This window comes from Cyclospora cayetanensis, unplaced genomic scaffold (assembly GCF_002999335.1).
Source record: "Cyclospora cayetanensis isolate NF1_C8 unplaced genomic scaffold, CcayRef3 CcayRef3_contig_255, whole genome shotgun sequence".
NCBI lineage: Eukaryota > Apicomplexa > Conoidasida > Eucoccidiorida > Eimeriidae > Cyclospora > Cyclospora cayetanensis.
Window position 1 is genome coordinate 18,122 of NW_020312209.1, and position 24,607 is coordinate 42,728.

The following is a 24,607-nucleotide window of genomic DNA, read 5'->3' on the forward strand; positions in this document are numbered from 1 at the left end:
CGAAAATTTGCGCGGATAATGCGCGAAGTGGACGGCATGGGGCCCCCGAGGAGGCTCGAGACCACTATAGGATTTCCTATAAAAGGCAGCTGACGATAGTCCACGTATACATACAAACATGAAGCTAGATAGACTCCATGGTCTGTCTCTCGGCGTTGGCTTTCATGTTCTTCACTAATATGCGATTAATGAAGCTCAATGGCGCTCTCTATAGAAACCATCAAAAGATTCAGGAGACAATCCTTTAGCAACAGAGGAAGCACTTCCTTGTAGGTCCCTCCGTGCGCGCACGGAGATCTGCAAGGACTGCGGCCGCCTAAGTCTTTCTTCCAGTTTCGCGTTGATTTTCGCATTATTTTTCCTAGTTTCTCTCAGAGTGCTTCTTGGTGATGGTGGTGTTTATTCTTTGATATGCTGTGGGGCGATGCTGGTGACGGCAAACAAACGGCAGGCTGCCTCCCTGTACATAGGAAGAGCAAATCATCCATTCGTGGAAGCCTTTGCCAAATCCTACAGAAACGCTTAGTGGCCTTCCGCTGCAGGAGCTCAGGCCGTGATCCTTGCATTGCCAGTGTTCTATGCAATGGAAGACAGTAGCTCTTGGAGGGGGAAGCACGAGGAACAGGAGCCTGCTTCTTCAAGGCTATACAGACAGACAGACCAGAGAAAACCAATCTGCTTTCTGTATTGTGCTATGCTACCGCGCTTAGGCAGGGTCTACTGCTGTAGCTCGACTTAATTGGGATCCAGATATGTATTGACGCTATATTTTGGAGGTCTGTGCATTACTTTTGCTGCAGAGTAGTGCTAGTTGCTTGCAACATGGCCAACGCTTGATGGCTGTGCGTTAAGCGGCGATATGTGCCTGCACGTACTTCAAGTCCGCGAAGAGCAGGCTAACAAAAAAAACACACACACACACACATACCAGCTGTCTCTTTCATTTCATGCCGGAAGAGTGTAAGGTAATAAGGATAGAAGGCGGGATTCTCATCCGAGACGATGCCTCCAAACGTGCTGTCAAGCCTTTCTAGCTTCATTAGAATAAAGCTCTTCTTATGGAGACCACACGAACTTCGCAGAGTTTCCTTCTTCTTGTGTTTCCACTCCTTTCCACCCTGAGCAATGTTTCGTTGTTTTTCTTTCTGCACATGTGGTTTCGCAGTTGCGCTTAGGTTGGGCGGGCGCTGTTTTAGAGGATAAAGGGATCACTTTTGTTTTCCAGAAACATACAGAGCCAGCGGCTCCTCTGCTAGGCGATTTGGGAACGGATTTGTTGTACAGTACTCTCTCATATTCCTTTTCTTTGTAGCAATGCGAAGCCACACTTCAACACTATTCACTATAGCAGTGACACTTCACCAAGAATTGGCAAGAGATCGACTCACTGGTTTCTCTGTTCATATACATTATTTATCTCACATTACTTCCAGCTTGATACGAGAAGACGCAATGGGACGGGTGTGTTCACTAGGTGCAATGAGCATCTGGCTCTGCATGCTCAAAGTGCTTAGAAAGGCCAGGTACGCGCATCTTAGATGTACATCTTCCCTCGCATAGGGAATTTTCAGGGGCATGGGCAGGCAAGGAAAAAGATATTTAGAAAAACACTCCGGAAAGTTTTATCAAGTGTATGTTGCGTCTGGAGTTGAGTCTTTTCTTACAATGATCTTAGATGCGGCGAAATATCCTATCCCTTTTCTCCACGTATACGCCGGAACTCATGCACAAACTCTTTAAAGGCCGTGGGTTTTTCCTTGCTACCCATGTACTTGCTGGGAAACGGATAGTCTAATGGTTTATAGTGCATTCGGATCGGCACGCTAGTACAAAGGCAGCTGTGTATATATATACCTAAATCCAGCGAGCTTTGTTGCCGCTCGAGGCTTCTTGGGCAATGCTGAGAGGGCAACAGGGCCCAAAAGCCGCACAGACACTCAACGGTCTTCTAACTACAAATTTGAACATTTGCCAATATTCTTCGTACCGGTAGCGCTGAGCTGTATGATTGTATTCAGCCAACACGGCCCCTTGCTGTAGGCAAAACACTTAGACCCTCGCCTTGATCGCATTAACTCCAGCGAGGCTCTGCATGCGAAACCGACAGGATCAGAGCTTCTTTGGCAGGCGTCTAGTTTCTACTTGCATGCAGAGGCCTGCGTGAACTTATTTATTTTATGGCGACTTCTCTCGCCTTCCCCCTTCTGAGACTTCCAATGGAGGACACGTCTCGCCCTAAACTCGGAAAACAATATGTTAGAGAGTTTCCAAGTAGTTTTCAGGAGGAGCGCCCTCCGCCTCTATAGGCCTTCAGGCCATAGGATCCTGGCACGAAGACATGGAGACAAGAGGCTAGAGTGCCTGTCTCTGCACCGTCTAAGCGGCACTTTGAGCATTACCGATAGCTATAGCCATCTACGGTGGAGAAGCACACGACGTCGCATTTTAGCATGTAACCCAATGACCCCTACTCCACAACCCATGATGTATATACACATATATATGTATATATATCAACAGTCACGCCAAGTAGTGAATCTTTCCACACCCGCCTAATCAAGTACAACTGGATAATAGGCGGGCTGTGAGTGTAGTTTAGCTCGCCACATTCGCCGTAGATGTTTTGTGGCTTGGCTGCACTCGTAACCATACGCAAGCGGAGAAGACAAGTGAATCAGCAAGGCGTGTGTCAAGCAGTGCTTCTCGACGCGCTAAGCACTTACTGCATCTCCTATCGCCGTGCTGGTAATCTACCGGCGGGTCAGGCGGGGAATGAGAGTAGGAGAGATGTACGTGGAAATTGTGGAGTGTTTTACTGGAGGCTTGAATGAAGGTACGATCGCTTTCCGGTAGAGGCCGCGAAAGTCAAACGGTTTGTGAGGCGATGATGCAGCCTAGGGCGCACGAACACTCTGGCTGCACTTTGTTCTCCCCCAAACGCCTCCTCTTCTAGAAATACCGCGATCCAAGGTATGCCACCGCTTGATATTTAGCACGCATCAAGTCCTACACCCGAATAGTATTTTAAGCGTTAATAGAAGAAGTTAGAAGTACGTTCCTGGAGCGTTAAAGAGCATTCATGACCTTCATGGCACCCATGTTAGCACCCTCCCAACAGCTCTGTGTGTGGTCGCGTCGCTCTAATGAGCAGCTGCTTCCAGGGGCCTCCAGTTTCATGAAGCCTGTGTTCAGCTGCAAAGTTCTACCAGTCAACGCAGTTGTTCTTTAGCCCAAACAGCCCGTGAAACATCCTCCTTGAGCTGCCAGCTCGTCTGCCTATTGCTACGTCTCCTCAGCCCCTGGGCCCATCGTGACTGTACGCGGGGGCTCTATATACACCAGAAGAAACAAGTGGCATGCACTAACTACAGTGCATTTGTGCGTCTGCACGTGCACCGCCTGGTACAGCCGCCCGTATATACCCTAAGCATACTGTGTATAGGCCATTGATAATATCTGTTCCCCCTTCAGCAAACTGCATCTGCGATACGCATGGCGGTCTCGCAAAAAAACAGTTTGTCCTCTACCCCTCTTGTAGTGTTGTTATCACACATGCACACGCACACACTCATGTGCATGTATGCCTAAACTGCAACCGTGACCTGGTGTCTCCTAGACACAGGAGGCGGCATGCAAAAGCCCCAAATTCGGCTACCCTCCTAAAGCTCCACACAGCCCTCCATTGTACGTCCTCACAAAGTCTGAAGGTCCCTCTAAGCCCGCGAGTGTAACTCTACAAAAGCTCCTGCAGCATCGGATGCTCGGAAACCGCGGAGATGGCCTCCATTAGCTGAGAGAGGTCGCAAATATGCACCAGCCAGACAAGACACTGATGGCAGCTATGTACATACAGAGAGACTGACATCTGTCGATAAGTTCTTGAAAACATGAGTACATCATGAGGGTTCACGCGCGTATGCCAACCCACCATGCGAATCTGTGTTTTGAGCTGAGCGCTCTTCCAAGCCCACAATTCGTGCTTCCTGCAGCAGCAGCAGCAGCAAGAGGCGCTGTAGGCATCAAATTGAGACGGACGCCGCGCAAGGCAGCGCAGAACGGTAGCCACAGACGCAGCAAGCAGTGACTCAAGGCACTGGGAAGCGGCAAATCCGAGCAACCAGAGCAGGAGAAGCAAAGAGTGGTGGCGAGATAGCGGTGGACATGCGCGCACACCGAAAGACACAAGGATTGTGGAGCCTTGTCAGAGCCAGCAAGGTGACCTCAGATGAGTACTGAAGTGGTAATAAGAGAAAGCGGGAAGGCAGGATAGCCTCCTCAAGTGGCGGTGCTCATATATACACACACACGCAGCAAGCATCCGGCTTTAAAAGCACCAAAAAACAGCCCGAAGATGCAGCGAGGGGCATGCCTAACAAAAAGCCGACGTAGCATGCGAGGAGTCGCGCACTTGCGGAGAAGGTCCTGCTTTTTCTTAAGAAAGGCCTCAGCTTCATCCAAGTGCATCTCTAGAAAAAAATTGAAGCCAACAGACACCAGCAAGTGGCTAGCATCCCTCCTGCAAAAGCAACCGCAACACACACGCGCCATCGCCACGACAACTGCACCCTTCCGCATAACCACCTCAGGGGGGGGGGGGCCCTCTGCGTGGACAGCAGCAGCAGAAAAAGGCCCCGCAGCAAGTGCGTGATGACCTACGCCACGGCGGGGAGGTAACAGTGCGAGCCGATATCAGTGAGACATAGCAGCGGGAAAGGCTCTATAGGACGCCGCTGCTGCGGCTGGTCGTTCTGCTGCTGCAGCGGCTGTGGAGCAGGAGGGCGGATGCGCATATCCTGCAAAGCCGCGTCTAACCGTCGCCGTTCCTTGGTGACGTGTTGCGCCTGTAGACGCACCAAAGGAATATGATCCCTTAGGTTTTCTCTGCACAGGAAACAGCCGGTTGCCGCATTTCACGTGTTACCGCAGAACAAGCAGGACGCGACAGTAGCAAGCGTTATTCAAGAGAGCAAGCGAGCCTATTTGGGAGCTTGAAAGTCTGCCTCGCAGTGCAGGGAAGCAGCTGGAAGCGCAGGATGAACGGCTCAAGAGCAACCCGAGGAGGCCAGGGTGTATACACGTACACCTCAAGCATCTCCTTGAGGATGTCGTTCTGCTTTTGCTGCACCTTCTGCAGCTGCTCGGTCAAAACAGCATCCAAGATCCTCTCGCTCTGCCGCACAAGGGTCGCCACCTCTTCCTCGGACGCCCCCATTGTGTTCGCGGGGAGCTATGCAGGTTTTTTTCTCCGCAGAACTGGCTATTCCCCCGCTTCCGAGTCGCGCGCTCTCACTCGTGCTGCAAAGCCGCTGGAATACATATACGGAGTCATTCCAGATGCTCTTGCCGCCGCTGCTCTCTTGCCACGCCGCAATCTGCGGACGGGCTGCCGAGTGTCTGGTCAGCGCGCGATGGATGCAGGTGCCAAAGCTATTTGCAGCAGTCGAAGTGCACCCGTTACTCCGATCGTGTGACTTCTTATTCACAGAATAAAAGGAATCCACCTTTTTTTACCGCGATCGCGGCTGCTTCTGGTCATGCAATATGCTCATGAGCCTCCCGCCGCGCGGTCAGGGGGCTGCGATGTGCGTTTTAATCGGTGGCAGCCCGCCAGGAGCAGCACGTCTGGAGGCAGATAGGCATTACTTTTCATGAAGAAAAATGCGTATTATGTTGAAATATGTATATATACCTGGAAGTTTTAAATATCTGTGTGTGTGTCCACTCTTGGTTGCAGCAGCCATGGTGTGTTACAGGGCTTTCTGCGCTACTCGATGTGGGGCCTGTGCTGGTCAGTAGCGACCAAGCAGCTGCAGAAGCTGCGCTCAATGTGGGGAGATACGGCGGTACCAAATAGCTAGGCCTTCCCCAAACTCTTTTGATCGGTGCTATATTTCTCGCCTTCTGCGTTTGCTGCAGGCCTCCTGCAATCTGCGTTTTTCCAGGAAGCACTGCTGCTGCCGTCCTACCCGTGGAGTGGGCGGAGTTTCGTTCACCTTGAGGAGGGTGCCGACGAACTTCTCCTGCTTTGCCGAAAACTTCAGTGTTCAACTCTGCTGCAGTTGCTGCAGCAACGGCGGCAGCAGCTGCTGCTGTGGCTGCGCTCGGGGCAAGCCGCGTGTTGCTGTTCTTTTGCTGCCCCCCCCGTCTTCGGACGGTTGCTGTTGATTGCACGCACTGTATCGGCTGCAACACCAGCAGCGCGCCGGCAGAAGAGACTTGAGCAGCAGCAACTCTACCGACATTGTCACGTAGTAGCACTACCATGGGGAAGGCTACACTGGGGACTGTGGCAACAGCGGCAGTCACCGCCGCAGCACAATCTGCCGAGGCGATGACGACAACGACTGCTGCTGCTACTGTTGCTTCCGCTTCTGCAGCTTCTGCAATGCCTCGACCGGGATGGTCTGCGTTCTCTCCTTGCGGCACCTTCTTTGCGTCTGCTGCTTCGCTTTCACTGCAGCAAGAAACGCAGCCGGAAGCACAGCAGAAGTGCAACAGCGCGAATGTTTCTTTGCCGCGTAGCAGAATCCGAGTTTGGCGATGCACAGGAGCTGCGAATTCTGCTGCTGGCGACGAAGCGACAGCAGCAGCAGAGGGCTCCCTCGAGTTTCAAAGACAGTTCATGGGGCATTCCATCTGTCAGGTTGTCTTTGTAGAGCTCCCGAGCGGCAGCTCCAAGAGCAGCAAGTTGCTGCTGGTTATCGGAACTGAGGCAGGAATGATTGCTGCCATGGATTGCATGAACGGTGGAGCCCTTATGTTTTCGTTGCACTTGAACGTGTCTGCGGAGGCAGCCGCGGCAGAAGAGGACGATGAAACAGCAGCAATGGCTGCCGCTGCTACTGCTGCTGGAGATGGTGGAGGGGGGGCAGGGGGGACCGCTGTAAGAGCGCTGCTGCCGCTCCCAAGCAGCCGCAGCAGCAGCAGCAGCGGCAGCGAGCTGCTGGTGCTGCTGCGGAGATCCCCCGCAGTCTCTTCGCTCGTAATTATCGATTTGCTGCACGAAGGGCAAGTGCTGCGAGGAACAGACATTGCGCGAGGCTTTGCTCAGGCGATCTTGGTGCAAAGGGATCCGACAGAACGCCAGCTGGTAATCTTGAGCAGCGGCAGCAGCAGCCAGGGCAGCAGCAGCAGCAGCAACATTGTAGTTTTCGATTTGGAGGAGCAGAAGCTCGTGGCGAAGCTGCAGGGGGGAAGCGCTGCCTTTAGCGCCGTGGCTGCCGACGCAACGACTGGCCTTGTCGCTGCCATCTGCTGCAGAGGAACGCATGCAGAGCAGCAGCAGCAGCAGGTAGCTCTTTGGCGTCTGCCGCCTGAAGTATTTGGCGAGAATAATAAAAAGACGACCTTGAAGAAGCTGAAGATCCCTGTGTGGGGTGTGGTGGCATACCACCAGCGACTGTTGCAGCTGGCGCTGCTGCACAGCCTCAGCAGTGTCGGTACACCCCAAGAGCAGCAGCACGCGCAGGCTCCGCTTTTCCTGACCTGCCTTACAGAGCAGCAACAGCTGGTCTGTTGGCTAGTAGACACTGCAGCCGCTGCTGTTCCCTCAGCGCCACTCCTCTCCATCCTTACTCAGGGTGCAGCAGCAGCAGCAGGTAGCTCTTTGGCGTTGACAGCGTCTCCTGGAAGGGAGCACAGCGCTGCAACGGGTGTCTTCTTCATGCAGCAGCAACTGATGCTGCAGCGACAGGTTCTGCTCGTCGCTAGAGGTGACCTTCTGGCTCCCTTTTTCCACATTGCAGAGTTGCGAGGCTCGGCAGGAGAAGCAGCGGCAAAGGAGAAGGGGGAGCCGCTCGTCTTGCCAACAAGAAGTAGCTGCAGAGACGATAAGTGCGGCTTGCAGCGTGTCGAGCCCGTCCAAGCAGAAGGGGCGAAACGAGATCGCCGACGTACTAGCGTCAGCGGCGGGAGGCTTCCCAGCAGCCTTACCAGCGGGGAAGAAGCATCAGCAGCAGCTAACGCCATTATGCCGAACGATGCAGCCTTGTCGAGTTTGAAGCGGGGTGCACTGAGCACTGTCAGTGGCAAGGCAGGGGAATCTCAAAAGAGGCAGCGACAGGAGGCAGCAGTTGCAGCAGCAGCAGCGAGCACTAATAGCAGCAGCACTAATAGCAGCAGTAATAATGTGGGGTCGATCCTGCGGCAGGCTCTGCTGACGGCAGATGTGCCTCTCTTGGAATCGATTTTGTCGCAAGGCCAATTGAAGAAGAAGGAGATCGCAGCGGCAGCAGCAGCGTTAACCCCCTCCCATGCCTTGTCGCTGCTGCAGTTGCTCGTACAGCAGCAGCAGCAGAAACCAAGCAGCAGCATCTGCAAGGGCCCCTGGATCGAGGAGATCGTGAAGCACCACGCGCCATCCCTCGCATGCACTCCCGATGGGAGGCAACAGCTTGTGCTCCTTCAGAAGCAGCTGCAGCAGAGGCGGCAGGTTGAAGGGGCCCTTGTGAAGATCAAGGCGAGAGTAGAGCTCCTTATGCTTCACATAGAGCAACGCGAGCAGCAGCTCATGCTGCAGCAGAAGATGCAGCAGGATGCGCTGCAGCCCCTCATCGAGCACACAGAGGCTCCGTAGACACCCCATTGGGGAGCAGGCAAAAGCAAGAGCACGTTTAATTACCGAGAGGGTAGAAATAGGGGCCTGTGTCAATGCACAGATTGTAACTAGAAAGGTGTTGGTGCGTGTAGTGTCAAGTCTGGGAACTCCGAAACGTTGACGCGGCGTTGCCGCCTTGGAAAGTGGCACGCATGCCAATCACTAGAGGTTGAAGGCGGATGTGTCGAATGCGCTACCGACTCCTGCCCCTTGCAAGTGCCGTGCCTGCCTGTTTATGGCTGGACGTGCGACGCCTTTGTCGACGGCTGGGGGCTTATAGGGTAGCTGTGTGGAGGGAGGGGCCTAAAGAAAGGGAAACACGGAGTAAACAAGGGCATTAGAAAGCCGTGGCTTTCGAGGTTGGTTTAGCTGCCTTCAACAGTCCCCATGCAACAGCACACGGAACGGAAGGCACTCGCATGCTAGGAGGAGGGGAGCAGGAGAGTCGCTTGCTCTCTCCCCTCGATGCAGTGACTTAGAGACGGAACGAAGTGGGACCGGCGGTGCTCTAGATGGCAGGCCGCTCCCAAGTTTTGTTGGTTGTCTGCACACAGTCAAAGCCCCTCTAAAAAAACCACGCGTGTTACGCCATCACCAGGTACTAACTCCCCCGTAGCTGCCAGTGTCGGTGAATCTGGAGGCCGTGTTTGTGGTATCCCGATCTGCAGCTGGTGCGTTCGAGCAGCCAGGAGCCGGGTGAGATGAGGCTAGAGTTGTGTTCTTAGGGCAACTAACCGCAGCACATCCCCGCATGGGAGGAAGGGGGCCTAGAGGTTCCCCTCGCCGACAGGCATCCGTAGAGCGCTCCCAGTAGGGGGGCCCCTTAAGCTCTGCACTAGGCGTGTAAGTAGACAAAATACAGAGAAAGGGTATTTGCGAGCACCTGAAGGAGCGATAGGGGGCCTCCGGGCCCCTGGAGGCCAGGGGCCCCGGGCAGGAGGGGGCCCCCCCACCACCTTACGCCGGAGGGGCCCCCACCGTGTCGGGATTCAAGGGAGGGAGGGAGCGATCCATAGAAGATGCTGAGAACTTCCACATTTCCTGGAACTCGCTGAATATGCATTTCTGAGCTGCACACAGAATATTTTATGAAGGATTCTTAGGGTTTCCTTGCTGTGAGAGCCTGGGAGCTGCTGAGAGCGCTGTCACTACACCCGCCGGCAGCAGCAGCCACAGCGGCAGCACGAAGAAGACGGGGAACTGCTGCAAAGTGGCATCTTCTAATGAGCTGCAACATGACGTTGCCCTCTACAGCTCGCTTCCACCGGCTGCAGCAGTGCGTGCCGGAGCGCGAGGAGGCGAGCAGCGTCAATTGCAGCAGCCTCAGCAGTAGGGGAACAGTCACAGTTTTGCTTGCAGAGCATGAAAGTGCAGAAGCGGCGTGCTGTTCTGCCCGTGGAGACGGCCATGCAGAAGCGATGAAGCGGAAGCACCCCTTGCTTTCCCCCCACCACGCGCGATTTCGGGGGGGGCCCCCCGCAGGGAGGGCCCCCCAAATCCTCATGGGCATTCTTTGCACAGGCCTGCTCCTTGCGATCCTCTACGCCGTTTCCTTGCAATTTAGCAGCAGCGCATCGCTGCATGCGCCTCAAGAGCCCGTTATTCGGCTTTTCACTTCCAAAGGGCCATGCAGCAACAGCGCAAGCACGCCAGTAGAAAGACTTTTATTGGAGCAAAACATGCCTTCTTCGAATCCTCTCATCCGACGCCTGGATGCAGTACCAGACAGAGAACTGAAGTCTCTTAAAGATGCCTCCTACAGAGAAGTCATTGGTGTCATCCTTATCGCCCTCGCCAGTATCGTAGCGGTCTGCGCCGGCACTGGAGGTAGGAACGCAACCCTCAACGCACGACTCTTTAGACAACATACATGTATATATATATATTTATATGTATTTATATGTACGCATATCGTGATGTGTGCTTCGCACAATGAGCCAACCCTCCGTGACACCCAGTGGTAGTCCTTTTCTGCCGCATCATCAATATCCCATCGTTTACTCTCCCTTGTCGATAGGACCCTCTGTGACGCCTCCTGCTCTTACTTGATGCATGCTTCTCTATATATTTCTCACCTCCATCCCCTGGCGACGCCTTGCCGCTCTTGCTGCCTCGCTTGGTGGTCTGCTGGTGCATGTCTTTATAGAGGCCTATTGCTCAGACCGCCTTTCTCTATGTATATGTATATATACACGTATATATATACATATATATATATCGTTTTCTCCCCCTCTATGGCTCTCTCCCCGCTTCCTTTAACTATCCATACATCTCTTCGCCGCTATATGCCATTGGGGAGCATAAAGGGTGTGTCGTAATATCGTCTCTCTCCATATATATACATGCATATAAACACTACGGAGACAGAAAGAGAGAGCTGCGTGACAAGGATAGGGCTGCTGTACATTGGTTACTCTCGCTCTATGCACAGTGTATCCTTCGCTATCCCTATCCATATATGTTTCTATATATGTACTTATATGCATTTATCTGCATGTATATATATATATATGTATACATATATAGATATCTATGGGCTTTTTATGACATCATTCAAGCTCCCTAGAGCAAGGTCATCTCATCAAGTATGTTTGTGCGCTTATTTTTCTGCATTTTTCTTTTTGCATCCGGCTCACGTGACGATGTTGCGATCAAGATTGAGGCATGCTTGCACTGCGTGTAGTTACATGTGGGGGCAGCAAAGGCGTTCTTGTTTGCCTCCTTTTCCCATATTTGGCACTTTTTCTAATGGCCATATCGGAGCATCTGTGTTGTTCCCCTGCTTTATGGGTGTGTGTTTCGGGGGAGGGGGGTACTCGTTCTCCGAGATCTGTGATTCTGCATTTGCGCTGACGCAAGTGCGCGCAGGAAGCCTCCTCTTACCCCTCCAACTACTACTTCTCCTTTTCCCTCCTACTACGACTACTTCTCCTCTTACCCCCGCCTACTACTCCTCCTTTTCCCTCCTACTAACACTCCTCCTCTTACCCCCCACCCCTACTACTACTCCTCCTTTTCCCTCCTAATACTACTCCTCCTCTTAACCCCCCCGTCCCCCACTACTGCTCCTCCTTTCCCCCCCAAACGAGAAATCCTTATTACGCCTTTATGCCGTTTGTGCTTCTGCTGCAGGCGGGGCAGTGTACGTACCCCTCATGACGTTGATCATGGGTTTCTCCGCTCATGAAGCGACAGTGACAAGTCAAGCTCTCATGTCGGGGGGAGTGCTTGCAGGCACTTTACTTGGATTGCGCAGGAGCCACCCAGAGATCCCCCACAGGCCGCTGATCGATATGGATTTGGTAAGCGCCTTCACGGTGCTTGCGATCGACTCCTGCTTTCTCCCGTTCTTTTGCATCTGTTTTTGCCCCCCCCCCCTGCACAAGCTCGCTAGGAAGAGAGGCCTCAAAAAGGCATCGGTTGCGCTGTCTGCTCCCTGCTCGTATATGCTCCAATAGAGTTTCTCTCCACACGCAGCAGTATAGCATCTGCGAATATATATATACATGTACATATATATACACATACATATATATACATATATATATATATATACATATACATATAGAGAGAGAGAAAGGGAGAGATATGTCATAGGTAGTAATGATCTAGGGTAGAATCCTTTCTCAAGGATTAAAAGCCTGAACGGCGGGTAGAATCTGTTTTTTGCGGTGTATTTTGTTGGCGTGTGCAGGTCTTATTCTTTGGGCCTGCGCAGATTGCAGGAGTTTCTTTTGGATTGGTGATTAATCGCTGCCTTGGCGCTTGGCTAATCATGGCCTTGTTGCTTATTGTGCTCTCGCACTCGGCGTACATGTGCATTAAGCAGTATAAACGCCTAGCTGCGGAGCGAAAGAATGAGCGGCAGACTGCAGCAGCAGCAGCTGCTGCTGCAGTCATAGCCGTCGCTGCTGCTACAGAGAGAGATAGTGCTCCTGCTAATGCTGTGCCAAGCGATCTTGGCCCTCTCACGCTGAAGGGGGAAGCCTTTCTTCCGCTGGAAGAAGGAGCAGCAGCAGACGCAGACGCAGCAGCAGCAGCAGTAGCAGACGCAGCAGACACAGCAGACGCAACCCCGCAGAGGCACCAGCACCACTTGACTCTAGAGGGTATGTCGAATTTAGCCAGTTGAAAATGCTTGAGGGAGGGGGCAGGCAGGAGGTGCTTGAAACTGCGGTCTTGTCCCCTCGAGTTACAGCCAGCTAGCGACTTTGTTGTAAGGTAGCTTTTTACTATCCTCCCGATTAACACGGTCACCTACATGCTGGTGCACTTTGAAACATTTTGCATGCCTCCTGCTGCCCACGCTTACTTCCCATTCGCCGTAGAGGGCGCATGCAATGCAGCTGGTGCTCAATCGGAGGCTTCCAGTGCAGCTGTGTCGTATGCTCTCAGAGGAACTCCCGAAACAACAGCAGCAGCAGCGGCCGCTGCAGCTTCTGCACGAGTCTGTTGGTGCCACTCAGCTCTCCACCACTTCCGCAGTACAGTTATCTGAGGCTCTCTCAACGAGACGTCACCCCTGCAGCGTTCAGATCGAGGAATCGGAGAAGGGGTGTTGGACGTTGTGCCCTCTTTCCGTGAGGCGGTAGCGAGCAGTCTGCGCGGCAGTTGTTTGGGGTTGTTGGTTACCGTTCGCCTTGTTGCACTGTTTGCTGCGCTAGTGGAGGAGCGAAGTGTGGGGGATTCTGCATTATTGCACGCTTCTGAGGAGGCCATGCCCGCGAAGCTGCTCTTTTCTGTGCTTATATGTGTCTGATTTCTCCCACAGAAGTGGCTGATATTGGGGTTGTTATGGCTGGTAGATGTCGGCCTGGCGGTGATTAGAGGATCTAAGTACTCGAGCTTTCATCTGGTAAGCTGGGGATGTATCTCTGAGAATATATATATACATATCTGTCTCTCCTAGTGCGTCTAAAAATATACACATACATATATCTGTCTGTGTATCTCTCTCATTCTGTCTGTCTGTCTGTCTGTCTCTCCTACGTCTTCGCTGCTGCTGTTCTCGTGTTGACAGCAGCTTTGAGCAAAGGGGTGGTTGGTGCGTGGCAAAAGAAAAAGGCGTAAGGGGTTGGAATTTTCCTAGTTGTGTTTCTTGCTGCATGCATGTTGCGCGTGTGGCTGCTCAACTCTGTCCTACGCGCAGCTCCCCACGGCCGTGCAATCTATGTTCGGAATAACCGTAGCAACAGGCTGCAGCCGATTGCATGCGTTGTTCTCTGCTGCATGCAGGTGCCTTTTTGCGGCTGGGAGTTTTGGCTGCTCTACGCGGCAGGCGCTGCGCTCATGCTAACAGCTTCTGCTCACCGGGGGTATCTCCTTGTTGCCCGTGATAGGCACTGGGAAGCAAACGGAACGCAGAAGGTTAAGGGAGATCTGGTTTTTACGCATAGTGTCGCTATTCAATTTTTTTTCCAGAGCATCTGCGCAGGGATGATCGGTGCGTGCTTTCGGCCGTAGCCTCTTTCGAACGGGCTCTTGGGGTGTAGCGGAAGCGTTGTGTTTTTGCGGTGGATGCTTGCGCTCCAAGGCTAGAGAACGGCAGAGAGACAAACAGAGAGAGAGATAGAAATAGAGGGAGATAGAGGGAGACACTTAGAGAGACAGATAGAGAGCGATAGAGATAGAGGGAGACACTTAGAGAGACAGATAGAGAGCGATAGAGATAGAGGGAGACACTCAAAGAGACAGATAGAGAGCGAGAGAGATAGAGGGAGACACTTAGAGAGACAGATAGAGAGCGAGAGAGATAGAGGGAGCGAGAGATAGACGATACAAAGTGAGGGAGAAGGAGAGACAGGTAGACAGACAGACATAGGCATAGAGATAGAGGCACCTAGAAAGACATATATATATAGGTATATATATATCTATATATATATTAAGATAGATCTTCACCACATGCTTTGCCCCCCGTACAGCAGGCTCGCTACACTGGCCAAGAATTGTGGCTTAATAGTTTCAGTGTGTTGCGCCTGAGTTTTTCTTTCGATTTTTGCAGGGGGAATAGTCGGCATTGGTGGCTCGATGGTGATGGGGCCTCTGATGCTCGCTCGAGGCTTGCTGCCTTCTGTTGTTACTGCTGTCAACACAGCCTCGGTTCTCAGCAGCAGCAGCAGCGCCGCCATCAAGAGTCTCATCAACGGCTCGGTGCCATGGGATTACTGCCTCCTCTTCTGTTGTATGTGCTTCGCTGCTGCGCTTATAGGGAAGTTTCTTGTGGACCGTGTGGTGAGTACACGCGACGCGAGCTAGCTGCTCCTGGGTTGCTCTACACGCCTGCGCACGGCAGGCAGGCAGTGCGAGAGAGGGAGGCCGATGCATGCATGGGTGTATGGAGAGGGGAGAGTTTTGGGGGCAGCAGCGGCGGCAGTAGGGGCGTGTCTTGCGCAGGTGAAAAAGAAGAAGGCTGATCATTACTTGGTGCTCTTTCTCTTGGCAATGATCATTGGCTCTATGGCCTGCATGCTAGGTATGCCCGTCCCGAGAGTCGAACGCAGGTGTCTGCAACGTATATACATTCATACGGGCAGCAGCCTTCCGCGTGCATGCCTGCCTTCGATTCCAAGCGCCCTTCCTCTGTCTTCACGCATTTTGCGTTGGGTTGCTGCAGTGTCAGGAACTATAGGCATCATCCGAAAAGAAAGGCAGAGCTTTCAGGGGCCTTGCTAAAAGGAGGCGTCTCTCATTTGTAGGATAGTGGCTCCTCTCTTAGGTTCAAGAGGGGTCTCCTTCTGGAGGCTTTCCAAGGACCCCTCTGGAGACAAGCGTTAGTTTGATGGGGGCAGTAAGTGAGCCCCTCCGCTTTGTATTTAATCGGATTTAGGGTTGCTGCTGCTCCTCTTTCCTCAGGCTCCGTAACAGGAGCTTGGTTGAGAAGCCGCTGTTTGTTTGACGGTGGCTCACACACCATAAATATAGATGTACAAAAGCGCATCTGCTGATTTCTGTTTTTTACGCCTGGGACACTCTTTGTACGAGAGACCCCTTCTTACGCGCCATGTTCGCATTAAAAATTTTCTGCTTGTAAGCGGCTGGTGGCGTCTGTGCAAAAAAAAGGCGCCTTCGAATCCACTTGCGCTTGCCCGACTGCCGTTGCAGCTATTCTAAACGGTGTATGCTAAAGGCCCCTGTAACGCATAACCCTGCCGTTTGTTGTGTCTCTCCTCGGCCTCCGGTGTCTGCGCGCGTGGCATGCGCTGTATCTCTTTCTCGCACTCCTTGCGTACCTTGCTGCATTGAGTCTCGATAAAGTGAGGCGGGGCAGTCCTAATACGCTGCGAAAGAAGAAGAGAATGAAGGCACGTGGGCTGCCCGCATAATACCTCCCAGGTGGCATCTTCCCCCTACAGTTGCGCTGCGGCATGTGCACATAGGCGTCATGCACCGAGCAGGGGGTGTTGCTTCGTGTAAGAACAGAAACTTTGCGAGTCAGTACACAGATGTAGCGGGGCGTCCGCTGGTTGAATGGGTTGGCGAGACAGGGAGAGAAACGTAAGACGACATGGACGCGGAAAGCGCTAAGCGAAGGCGATGAGAATGATCATGATATATATATAATATATATATTATATATATTATATATATATTATATATATATAGTCGAGGAGGAATGCGTGGGAATGTGAAGGCCAATGGTGAGGGAGGGAGGCAGCACAAAAGCGAAAGCGAGTGCTGTTCTAGGAGTCTGTTGCCTAGGGTGGGGGAGAAAACTGCTTTCTGAGAGGCTTAAAAAGGGTAGCAACACGGGGTGGCCCATGCAGGAAGGTTCGGAAAAGGAGAGGTCAAAAAAGCCATGCAGACGCCTGCTGCCACGGAAGATGGACGATGCAGGCCTGAGAGACGCGCGACTGCAGAAGCAAGAGAGAGGCGTAAAGCGAACACCTGAGGGCATAACCCGAAAAGGCTAAGACGTCACGGGGGTGTAGTCACACGCACACACAGACCGACCCCTCTGCAGAAAACGAAAGGGCGCCAAAGCAACTTCATCATAAAATGGGAAGGCGAAATCGGTTGCACAGGCATGCGCTTGCTGCAAGGATGCACACGAGAAGAACTATCCAACGGGCGCAGAAATGGAGAAGACGGACTCTGTCTCCTCTGCCTAGCCATTCGATGCCTTTGCCCCGTTGAGGGTTTTGTCTCTTTTCTTTGCTGACGCCGCTGCATGCATGTGTGTGCGACTACGCAAGCATGCCCACTGACTAAAGAATGGTGCTCCAGAGAGGCATGCAAGCTGCAAAAAGCAACTAGAGGCTGGGCTTGAGTCGAATGAAGAACCTGCTGCCTTCTTTTGGGGCTTTCAAGTTCCAGCTGAGACCAAGCAGGAGCGGTCTGAGCCGTAAAGCAATGCCTCCCGTTGCCTCCCATGGAGGCACTGCATGTGCTGCTGCAGCTGAATCCGCTGCTGCTGCAGTTTCTCTGGGCAATGGGCGCGATGTGGCGGATTCGTGAACGCTGCTAGTTGAAGCAACGCTGTCATCGCCAGCAACTGCTGCATCTGCAGCAGCAGCCACTGCTGCTGCTGCTGCATCGACTGCTGCTGCTGCTGCATCGACTGCTGCTGCTGGAGTGTCTTCCAGACTTCGTAATGGTGCTTCTCTGCCTTCCGAGTTTCGCGCGTCGAGGCTCCCCGCCGCGGCCTTTTCCCCCCCAGAGTACAGGGAAAGGGGCATCATGACGCCATCAACAAATGCAACCAGCTCAAAAAGAGGCACCGACGTCTGCACTTGACCAGGCAAGAGCTGTCGCCTGCAGCCACCAGCAGGAACAGGAGCAGCGAGAGGAAGCAACAGCTACAGCGCCGATCTGAGCAGTGTACTTTGGCCGCACAGAGTGAATCGGGCTTGCAGCGGCTAGCACGGCGTGCGAAGTATCCGAATTACAACCATCTGCAACTTACCGGATGACAAAAGGAAGCAAGAGGGAGTGCTCCGCTGAGAGAATAAGGGAGTGAGGCTCCTGGAGGATCGCTGCAGCGCCCGGTGACCGCTCGAGGCCCCTAGGGGCCCCCTCGGATTCAAGGGTTGGCACTTCCCCAGGGGGCCCTTCAGCTGCAGCAGCTGCCGCTGCTCGAGGCAGAAGCGCATCGGCTCCTTGCGGCAGCAGTTTCAGCATGCGAGATCCAACGAATAGGTGCGCTCCCCAGACGGACTGCAAACAGAGCCCTCGCAAGTCTACCAACCGCAGCAGCCGCTGCAAGACTCCCCTGTGAAGCCTCCCCGAGGCGACTTTTCCCTCTGGCCGACTTAAAAAGGCATACGGGGTGACACTGAGGGCCCCCTTTGCATCCAACCGCACAAAGGGCTGGGACTGTGGGCTTGTAGCCTGCCCCTTCCTCTGTCGTTGCAGCTGCTGCAGCAACGCTGCAGCCACGAAGGGCACGCGGGCAGTCAGTTTCTCCGTAAGGAATTCTCCTGTACTGCGAAAGAAGGCCCCCATCCTGAGAGTCGCTCCTTGGGCCCACTGGGGGAGACCACGCGAATGAGGCAGCATCCCTGATTCTTTAACGCCCCACAGGCGGTCTGAGGCGACCGATCGGGCAGCTTCTGGTGCTGCCGCGATTGCTGCACCACGACCCCCTGCACCCGTCTCCCTTGCTGCTGCTGCTGCATCGGAGAGTGCCGCTTGCGCGTCGGCGGGGGGGCCCCAAAGAGTCTTCTTAGCCTCCGCGCTTGTCTCACAGAGACCAGCGACTGTGAGTGGGGCCGAGGCGCCCAGTCGGCCACTGAGCTGTACAGACACCTCGAAAGGCTGCAGCACAGTCAAGCGCGCAGAGAGCACAGCTGGCCACTGAGAGGGGATTGGTCGTGTATCTAGGCAGCACCTGCTGCCCTGTAGCAGGAGCGAGGCCCTTTTGGCACGGACCGTCTCAGGTGGCACCCCAAAGGACGCCAAGGGAGAGCGATGTTTAGGGGGGAACGGGGGACGAAAGACGGTACTGCGCATCGGTCTGCCAGCCTTACAGGCGGCAAGACCCCCTTAAGCCCTTTAAATTTCCTGAAGTGACGACGCAACCCTCCCTTCTCGCTGGCTCCCCCGCTGCCGACTCACGGGCCCTAAGAAACTGGGGTGTGCTTCTTTTCGCTGTAGCAGGGAGATCGAAAGACTAGCTTTCGCTGTATCGTGGCCAGCGGGAGCCTCGGCAAGCTGGGGATTAGCTGCGGCTTCGGAGAGGGAGAGCTCTTGCGGATCTGTGAGGGGGCTCGCCTGCCTCCACACAGACCGCACACGTCGCTGGAGAGTCGCTGCCCAGCCGCTTACACCAGTGCTCGTTGCTGCGTCAGCAGAAGCCTCAGTTTCCTCGGATGCCTCTGGCCTCTTTTCCTGGGCAAACAGAGCAATTTGGCGATGTGCCTCGAGCTCGAGAAGGCCCCCAATCGCAAGCTGGCCGGGTTCGGGGGCCCCCAGGGGGGGCGCACCCTCGGGGGCCCCCACAAGAGGAAACTCCAGTCTGCAGGTTGCTCCACTTCGTCTCCGACCAACAATGCGTGCGGCGCCTCCTAGAGAGGCTTGCTGTGAGTTGAGACTATCCTTGGGGGGCCCCTGGTGCGTGGTGGATACGTCGGAGAGGACGAGGCGTGCTACCCATAGGCCGCTGCACACATACACCGGGAACACCCAGCTCACGCAAACGTAAACACGTACCCCAAGATTTTTTACACGCAAGAACGTTGACAAAGCTCCTTGAGGCTCTGCATGCGCACGGTTGCGACTGCCCCCATCGACCTTTTGTGCCCCAGAATCCACCCTCCCTACACGACAGCTTTTCTTTCGCGGCTTGTCCGTCCGTCGAGACTCCTCCTCTGCAGCCTCCTGTGCACCGCAGCCACGAGATATTCCGAGAAACACTTACGCTGCTTTTCGAAGGGTCTCATTCGAAAGGGATACCTCCGTGCTCGCAACGCTCTGAGGAGGCCCCCCGAGTCTGCTTGCTGTTTTGGAGGCCCCTAGGGTGCGACGAAGGGCCCCTCTCAGGGCCCACGCGCGACCCCCCCAGTTAAGATCCTGATATGTCAGCTCTCCAGTACAGCCCTTGAGCGCGCTGTCAAAGGAGACGCCTGAGCAAACGGCAGAAGAGACACCGCGCACAGCCTGTGCAAGTCTAAACCTTGCACGCTTCAACAATGTGGGAGCTCGGGGTGCCCGGCAGGAGAAGAGGAGCGTGCGTGCGCAGAGACAGTCGCAAGGAGCCGGAAGCTAGAGAATAGAGAGGGGGAGGTAGACGGGGGTCAAAGAGCGAACACACGACGAAGCGGCACAAGGCAATGGAGGCAGTGCTCAAGAAAGGAGGACCGAATGGGCGGGGTGCAGTATGACTGAGAAGGGCCGAGTTGACAAGCATAGGAGAGCAGGAGTAGAGATGGCTCAGTACAGGCGGAAGAAAATCCCATCGAATGTTTCAATATACGTGCATGCATATACATATGCTTGCACATGTATATTTAAACTACGGATGTACACACATAGGTACTTGCATATACACATACATATGTACACATATATATATATATATATATATATATATATATATACATTTACATAACCTCACAGACATACATATACTTACGCATATCCAGACACACACATGCATACATGTACTTACACACATGCATACATGTACTTACACACATGCACACACCCACAGAGAGGAGAATGAAGGTGTCATTCGACAAGGAGTTTACCTGGGGAGAGAAATGTCTGACGGGCCTCTCGCAAACGCAGCCGAACTTGAGCAGTGCCATCTCCCTGCAACACCGCAACTGCCGATGCCTCTTCAAACAACCCTGAGGCATCAAGTGCAACGCAAGTGCGACAGCTTCTCGCGCAACAGCACAGGACGGCCTTCTGGAGTATAGCTTACTCCTTCATGACGGCAGCAGCAGCACTAATAGCAGCAGCACCAACAATAGCAGCGGCACAAAAACAAGCGGGATTGCAGCAGAGGCGCCGTAGAGCATCGCTTGCGCGAGACACAGGATCACCACAAGACCATAAATACTCCGATGTACCGCTCCTCAGCAGTGCACTCCATCTGCTGTCATTCCACCGAAAAGGGGTTCTTGGCTCGAGCCCTAAGAACCTCTGCAACGTCTGCAGGCGTGTTTTTCCCTTTTCTGCCGCTGCAGGGGACTGCTGCCCCTCTGAGTCTCCTGCTGCGTCATCATCCTCCAAAAAGCGAACTGTCAAGGGTTCAGCGCTCAGGCGCGGCTCGATCGCTTTAAACTCGACAACTGGCGCATGAGGCTGGCCTTGCTGCACTGGGGGAGCCTCTACTCCGGCAAGACGCCAGCCTTGCTGACTGTAGAGTCGCAGCACCGCCGCTTTGAAGTAGCTGCATGCAGCCTCAAAACTCGCCGGAGACAGCACGAATCCTCGGTCCGTTGAACTTCCATGCGCTCTGAGAGTTTCTTGAGAGAGCTGCTCGACGGCCTTAGGATCCAACAGCTGGCTGCCAGACACGACGAACGCTTTGACACATACAGAACAGTCTTGTTTGTCTGGTGCTGCTGCCGGCTGTGTTGCAGCAGATTCAGTTGCTGCTGAGGGGGGGGGTTCTGGTGCGGCTGGAGAAGCTTCGCGATTATCAGCTGTATCGAGCTCGCTGCCGGCGAGGGGGCCCCTAGGCATTTGCAGGTGATGCTGCCGCCCCTCCTCCTGCTGGTGCCCGTCAGATGCGCCTTCTTTGGCATGATTCGAAGAGTCTTTCGAGCCGACAAATGCCAGAGGGGCCTCCACGGCTTTTCCGAAGGTTGGCGCATGCGCTCGCCACACAGGGCGATAGTCGGGGGGGCCCACAGCCCACTTGCACGGAGCTCCAACATGCCCTTTTGTTGTTGCTGCTGTTGTTGCTGGCAGGAGCAGCAGCAGCAGTGAGAGCAGCAGCAGTGAGAGCAGCAGCAAATGGTGGTGCTGCAGTGGCAAGTCTACGCGCCCGCGCATCTTGCTCGCAGGCTGCTGCTCTACGCAGGTTCAAGAAATGAGGGCACCTGTCCCTGCAGCGACTGCCGCTGCAGCCGTTGCCGCAGCTCCGGAGGGTGTGGCTGTAGATTCCTTGGGGGAGATGGAGGGAGGGAGGGGGTAGGGGGAGAAGCGCTGCCTCGTTGGAGCAGCGAGCCAGCTGTATCGGGGGTGGGAAGGGCCCTGCTGCTTTTCCCACGATTGCCTGAGCGCGCGGGGAACTTCCTCCTGCAAGGGGTGAAATGCGTATATTGAGCCCTCTAAGTTGTTGCTGTTGTAGGCTTCAACGGAGGCGTGACACAACCGTCGTGGCAGCAGCTCTCGACCAGCAGGGGCCCCTAAGCAAGGCGGCGAGGCCCTTCTGGGGTGGTGTCTTGGGTGTCTCCGATTTCGCTTCGGGGGCATTGGAGTTCGGAGAGCCCCTTAGAGCCGCGCTGATTTCACTTCTTAGTGCACATAAGCGGATAAAAAGCGAAGAATTCGATAGAAAGGATCATTTACACTCGTGGACGCTGCAAAGGGCGCTAGGGGGCCAGGGGGGCCCTGGTGACCGCGAGGATCGGGGGGCCCCCCTATACGGCCTGCTACAGAACCTGCGAAAAATGAACCGCTACTGGGACTAAACATGCGTTTTGAAAGACATTTTTTGTGTGTGCCCTACTCTTTGAATAGCTCAAATTGTGAAGAGGAAGGCATTCCTGGGGGCTCTGGCTCAAGTGGACTGACTCCCTGCTGTAGACCATACTCTGCAGGTATCTGGGGTGCACAGCGCGGCAGTCTCAAAACAAGCACTTTGTCGGGTTCGACTTCGCAAGTTGGCGCAGCGAAAGGCAAGGGCTAATGGACGTCATGACGAGGGTTGTGACGAGACACGCTTACACACCAAACAGAGCATCGGCAACTGCTCCAAAATCTACCGAGAGCGCCCTTATAGGGTTACCCGCCACTGCGTTTAAGCTCTTCTGTTCTCCTGGAGGGTGTCTTTTCTCTCGGAGAGGAAGAATAGAGGATGCCAGCCCCGATATCCCTAGCCTGCGCAGCGCATAAAGAATGCAGAATTCCCTGTCTCGGCAGCTGTTCCCTCTGAAATCTGCCGTAACATGCATGCGCCTCCTAAGACTCCTCAGGAACTTGTTAGCAGGATGTCTGGCTACGCATCTAGGCCGCAGGGCTTTTCTGAGCGTAGCTATAGCCTCTAGCTGGACGCCTATAGAGGCACCAGCAATAGGGGGGCCCATAGGAGCCTTTCGGGATGAAAGAATCACTTTCTTGTGTAGAGGCATCCCGTACAACCGCCAGATGAACACCCTACCCCTGATTTCAAGTAGCGTATACCTAACTTTTACGCATATACATCAGCAAGACACACTCGGCCCAGGATGACTTGGCGCACCCGTGGCTAGCTCGAGCTAGCTCCAGTGTTCCTACGCTATTGTGTAGCCCATGAGTTTGCAAGGCACCTTAAGTCATTTCGTGCTCGCAATGTCATAGGAGCCACGCCGATCAGGCATTATTCCATTCGGAAAGGAACGCCTATCCGCGCTAAAAGACGTCTCAAGCCCTCGGCCCAGAGGGCAAAGAAGGCCAATGAGAGGCGGCCTTGAGCAGCAGTAGCAGCTGAAGCGCAGTTGCATGCATGCAGCCGCGTTCGGTGAAGTTGGGTGAGGCACTAGGAGGGCGCCGCAACTGGGGATGGAGATGCCGAAGGAGAGGGCAAAAAAAGAGCAAGAAGGCTGCTTCCATTTATGGCGGCTGTCCTACGAGGCACGAAGGTACATCTCAAGGATTTTCCTTTCATGAGTTCTATATGGCGTGGAGTGGAACCGACGTTGCTAGAGACTTCCCTTCCCACTACACGCAGCACTTGCTTTCTCGACATGCGTAGGGAGGTGTGTCTAGACTGCAAAAACAGCAGTTTGGTGGGCATAGACTTGGCGCGAACCGTTTTGCCGGCTGAAGCCACCATCGAAGCGGCCTATCATGAAGTTGGAAAGACCTCTACACATCTCCGTCGATCAAAAAAGCGCACATTGCTGAGGCTGAGGGGTCACTGCCCTCTAAGTCTAGGAGGGAAACAGGGGCCTCCGGGGATCTGCGTGGCGTCTTCGGTGGTTGGAAGAAAGGGGTGCTCGATGCATCTTTGGGGGAAAAGGAGCCTTTTAAGGCCCTTATGTGTGTAAATCCTCATTGTGGGTATTATGTGTGTCGATGGCCCCCCCTGCGGCGTACTTGAAACAGCCTGCTGGAGTCACCTGTTCAGTTCATGATGCCCCTTTGGTGCAGCTTCTTTTCAAGGCACCTCTGAACTTCGTCTATGAAGTCTTCAGTTGTAAGGAAGTCTGTGGATGTGACATGTTCTCCTTTCACGCAAACGGCTAGGTCTTTAGTCATTTTTCCACCAGCAACGGTCTCTGTGCATGCGTCTTCGAGCGACTGCGCGAAGGCTTCTAGTGCGTCGTTACTGTCAAGCTTGGAACGGTGCTTGAGGCCTCTTGTCCACGCAAAGATGGAAGCTATGGGGTTCGTGCTTGTTTTCTCCCCCTTCTGATGCTGCCTGTAGTGCCTGGTAACGGTGCCGTGGGCAGCCTCCGCCTCAACAGACCGACCGTCTGGAGAAAGGAGCACCGAAGACATTAAGCCTAGAGAGCCGAACCCCTGCGCTACCGTGTCACTCTGCACATCGCCATCGTAATTCTTGCAAGCCCACACAAAGCCTCCTGGCGATTTGAGGCACTGTGCCACCATATCGTCTATCAGGCGGTGCTCGTACCTGCATATTGCAGCAGGGGGAAGGACGAGCAGGCGGGAAAGGCAGTGGATCGGCGGAAGAAAGAAGAGGCGAGAGCAAGGAAGGAGTCGACGGTTGCGTGGACAGGGCTTCATGCAAAGGGATACTCAGCAGGGAGGAGAGAGAGAGAGAGAGAGAGAGACAGAGAGAGAGAGACAGAGAGAGAGAGAGAGAGAGAGGAGACAGAAAGAGCACGAGTACAAAGTCAATGCACAAAAGGTGAATGTGTTATGTCCGTGTTTTGTAAAATAATAAAGGAG

General features: G+C 54.0%; 4 protein-coding genes and 1 pseudogene across 4 annotated transcripts; 2 read left to right on the forward strand and 3 right to left on the reverse strand.

Annotated features, from left to right (window-relative positions):
• Positions 1 to 3,733: 3,733 nt before the first annotated feature.
• Positions 3,734 to 5,212, reverse strand: LOC34619945. Its single transcript, XM_026338375.1, has 5 exons — positions 5,082 to 5,212; positions 4,657 to 4,881; positions 4,409 to 4,516; positions 3,929 to 3,983; positions 3,734 to 3,790 (listed from the first exon to the last, which is right to left on the reverse strand). The coding sequence occupies exons 1-5, from the start codon at positions 5,210 to 5,212 to the stop codon at positions 3,734 to 3,736; spliced, it is 576 nt and encodes a 191-aa protein (XP_026194160.1).
• Positions 5,213 to 6,262: 1,050 nt separating this feature from the next.
• On the forward strand, positions 6,263 to 8,575 carry LOC34619946. Its single transcript, XM_026338380.1, has one exon. The coding sequence runs from the start codon at positions 6,263 to 6,265 to the stop codon at positions 8,573 to 8,575; it is 2,313 nt and encodes a 770-aa protein (XP_026194165.1).
• A 3,314-nt stretch (positions 8,576 to 11,889) lies between these two features.
• Positions 11,890 to 14,854, forward strand: LOC34619947 (sulfite exporter TauE/SafE family protein 5). Its single transcript, XM_026338381.1, has 7 exons — positions 11,890 to 11,898; positions 12,291 to 12,485; positions 12,927 to 13,051; positions 13,125 to 13,176; positions 13,368 to 13,451; positions 13,832 to 14,039; positions 14,601 to 14,854. Exons 1-7 carry the CDS (start codon positions 11,890 to 11,892, stop codon positions 14,852 to 14,854), a joined length of 927 nt encoding a protein of 308 aa, XP_026194166.1.
• Positions 14,855 to 16,848: 1,994 nt separating this feature from the next.
• Positions 16,849 to 22,186, reverse strand: LOC34619948. Its single transcript, XM_026338382.1, has 10 exons — positions 22,061 to 22,186; positions 21,589 to 21,787; positions 20,783 to 21,105; positions 20,611 to 20,731; positions 20,284 to 20,385; positions 19,460 to 19,659; positions 18,653 to 19,414; positions 17,502 to 18,433; positions 17,205 to 17,350; positions 16,849 to 17,162 (listed from the first exon to the last, which is right to left on the reverse strand). The coding sequence occupies exons 1-10, from the start codon at positions 22,184 to 22,186 to the stop codon at positions 16,849 to 16,851; spliced, it is 3,225 nt and encodes a 1,074-aa protein (XP_026194167.1).
• Positions 22,187 to 23,815: 1,629 nt separating this feature from the next.
• On the reverse strand, positions 23,816 to 24,329 carry LOC113147531 (annotated as a pseudogene).
• Positions 24,330 to 24,607: the final 278 nt, after the last annotated feature.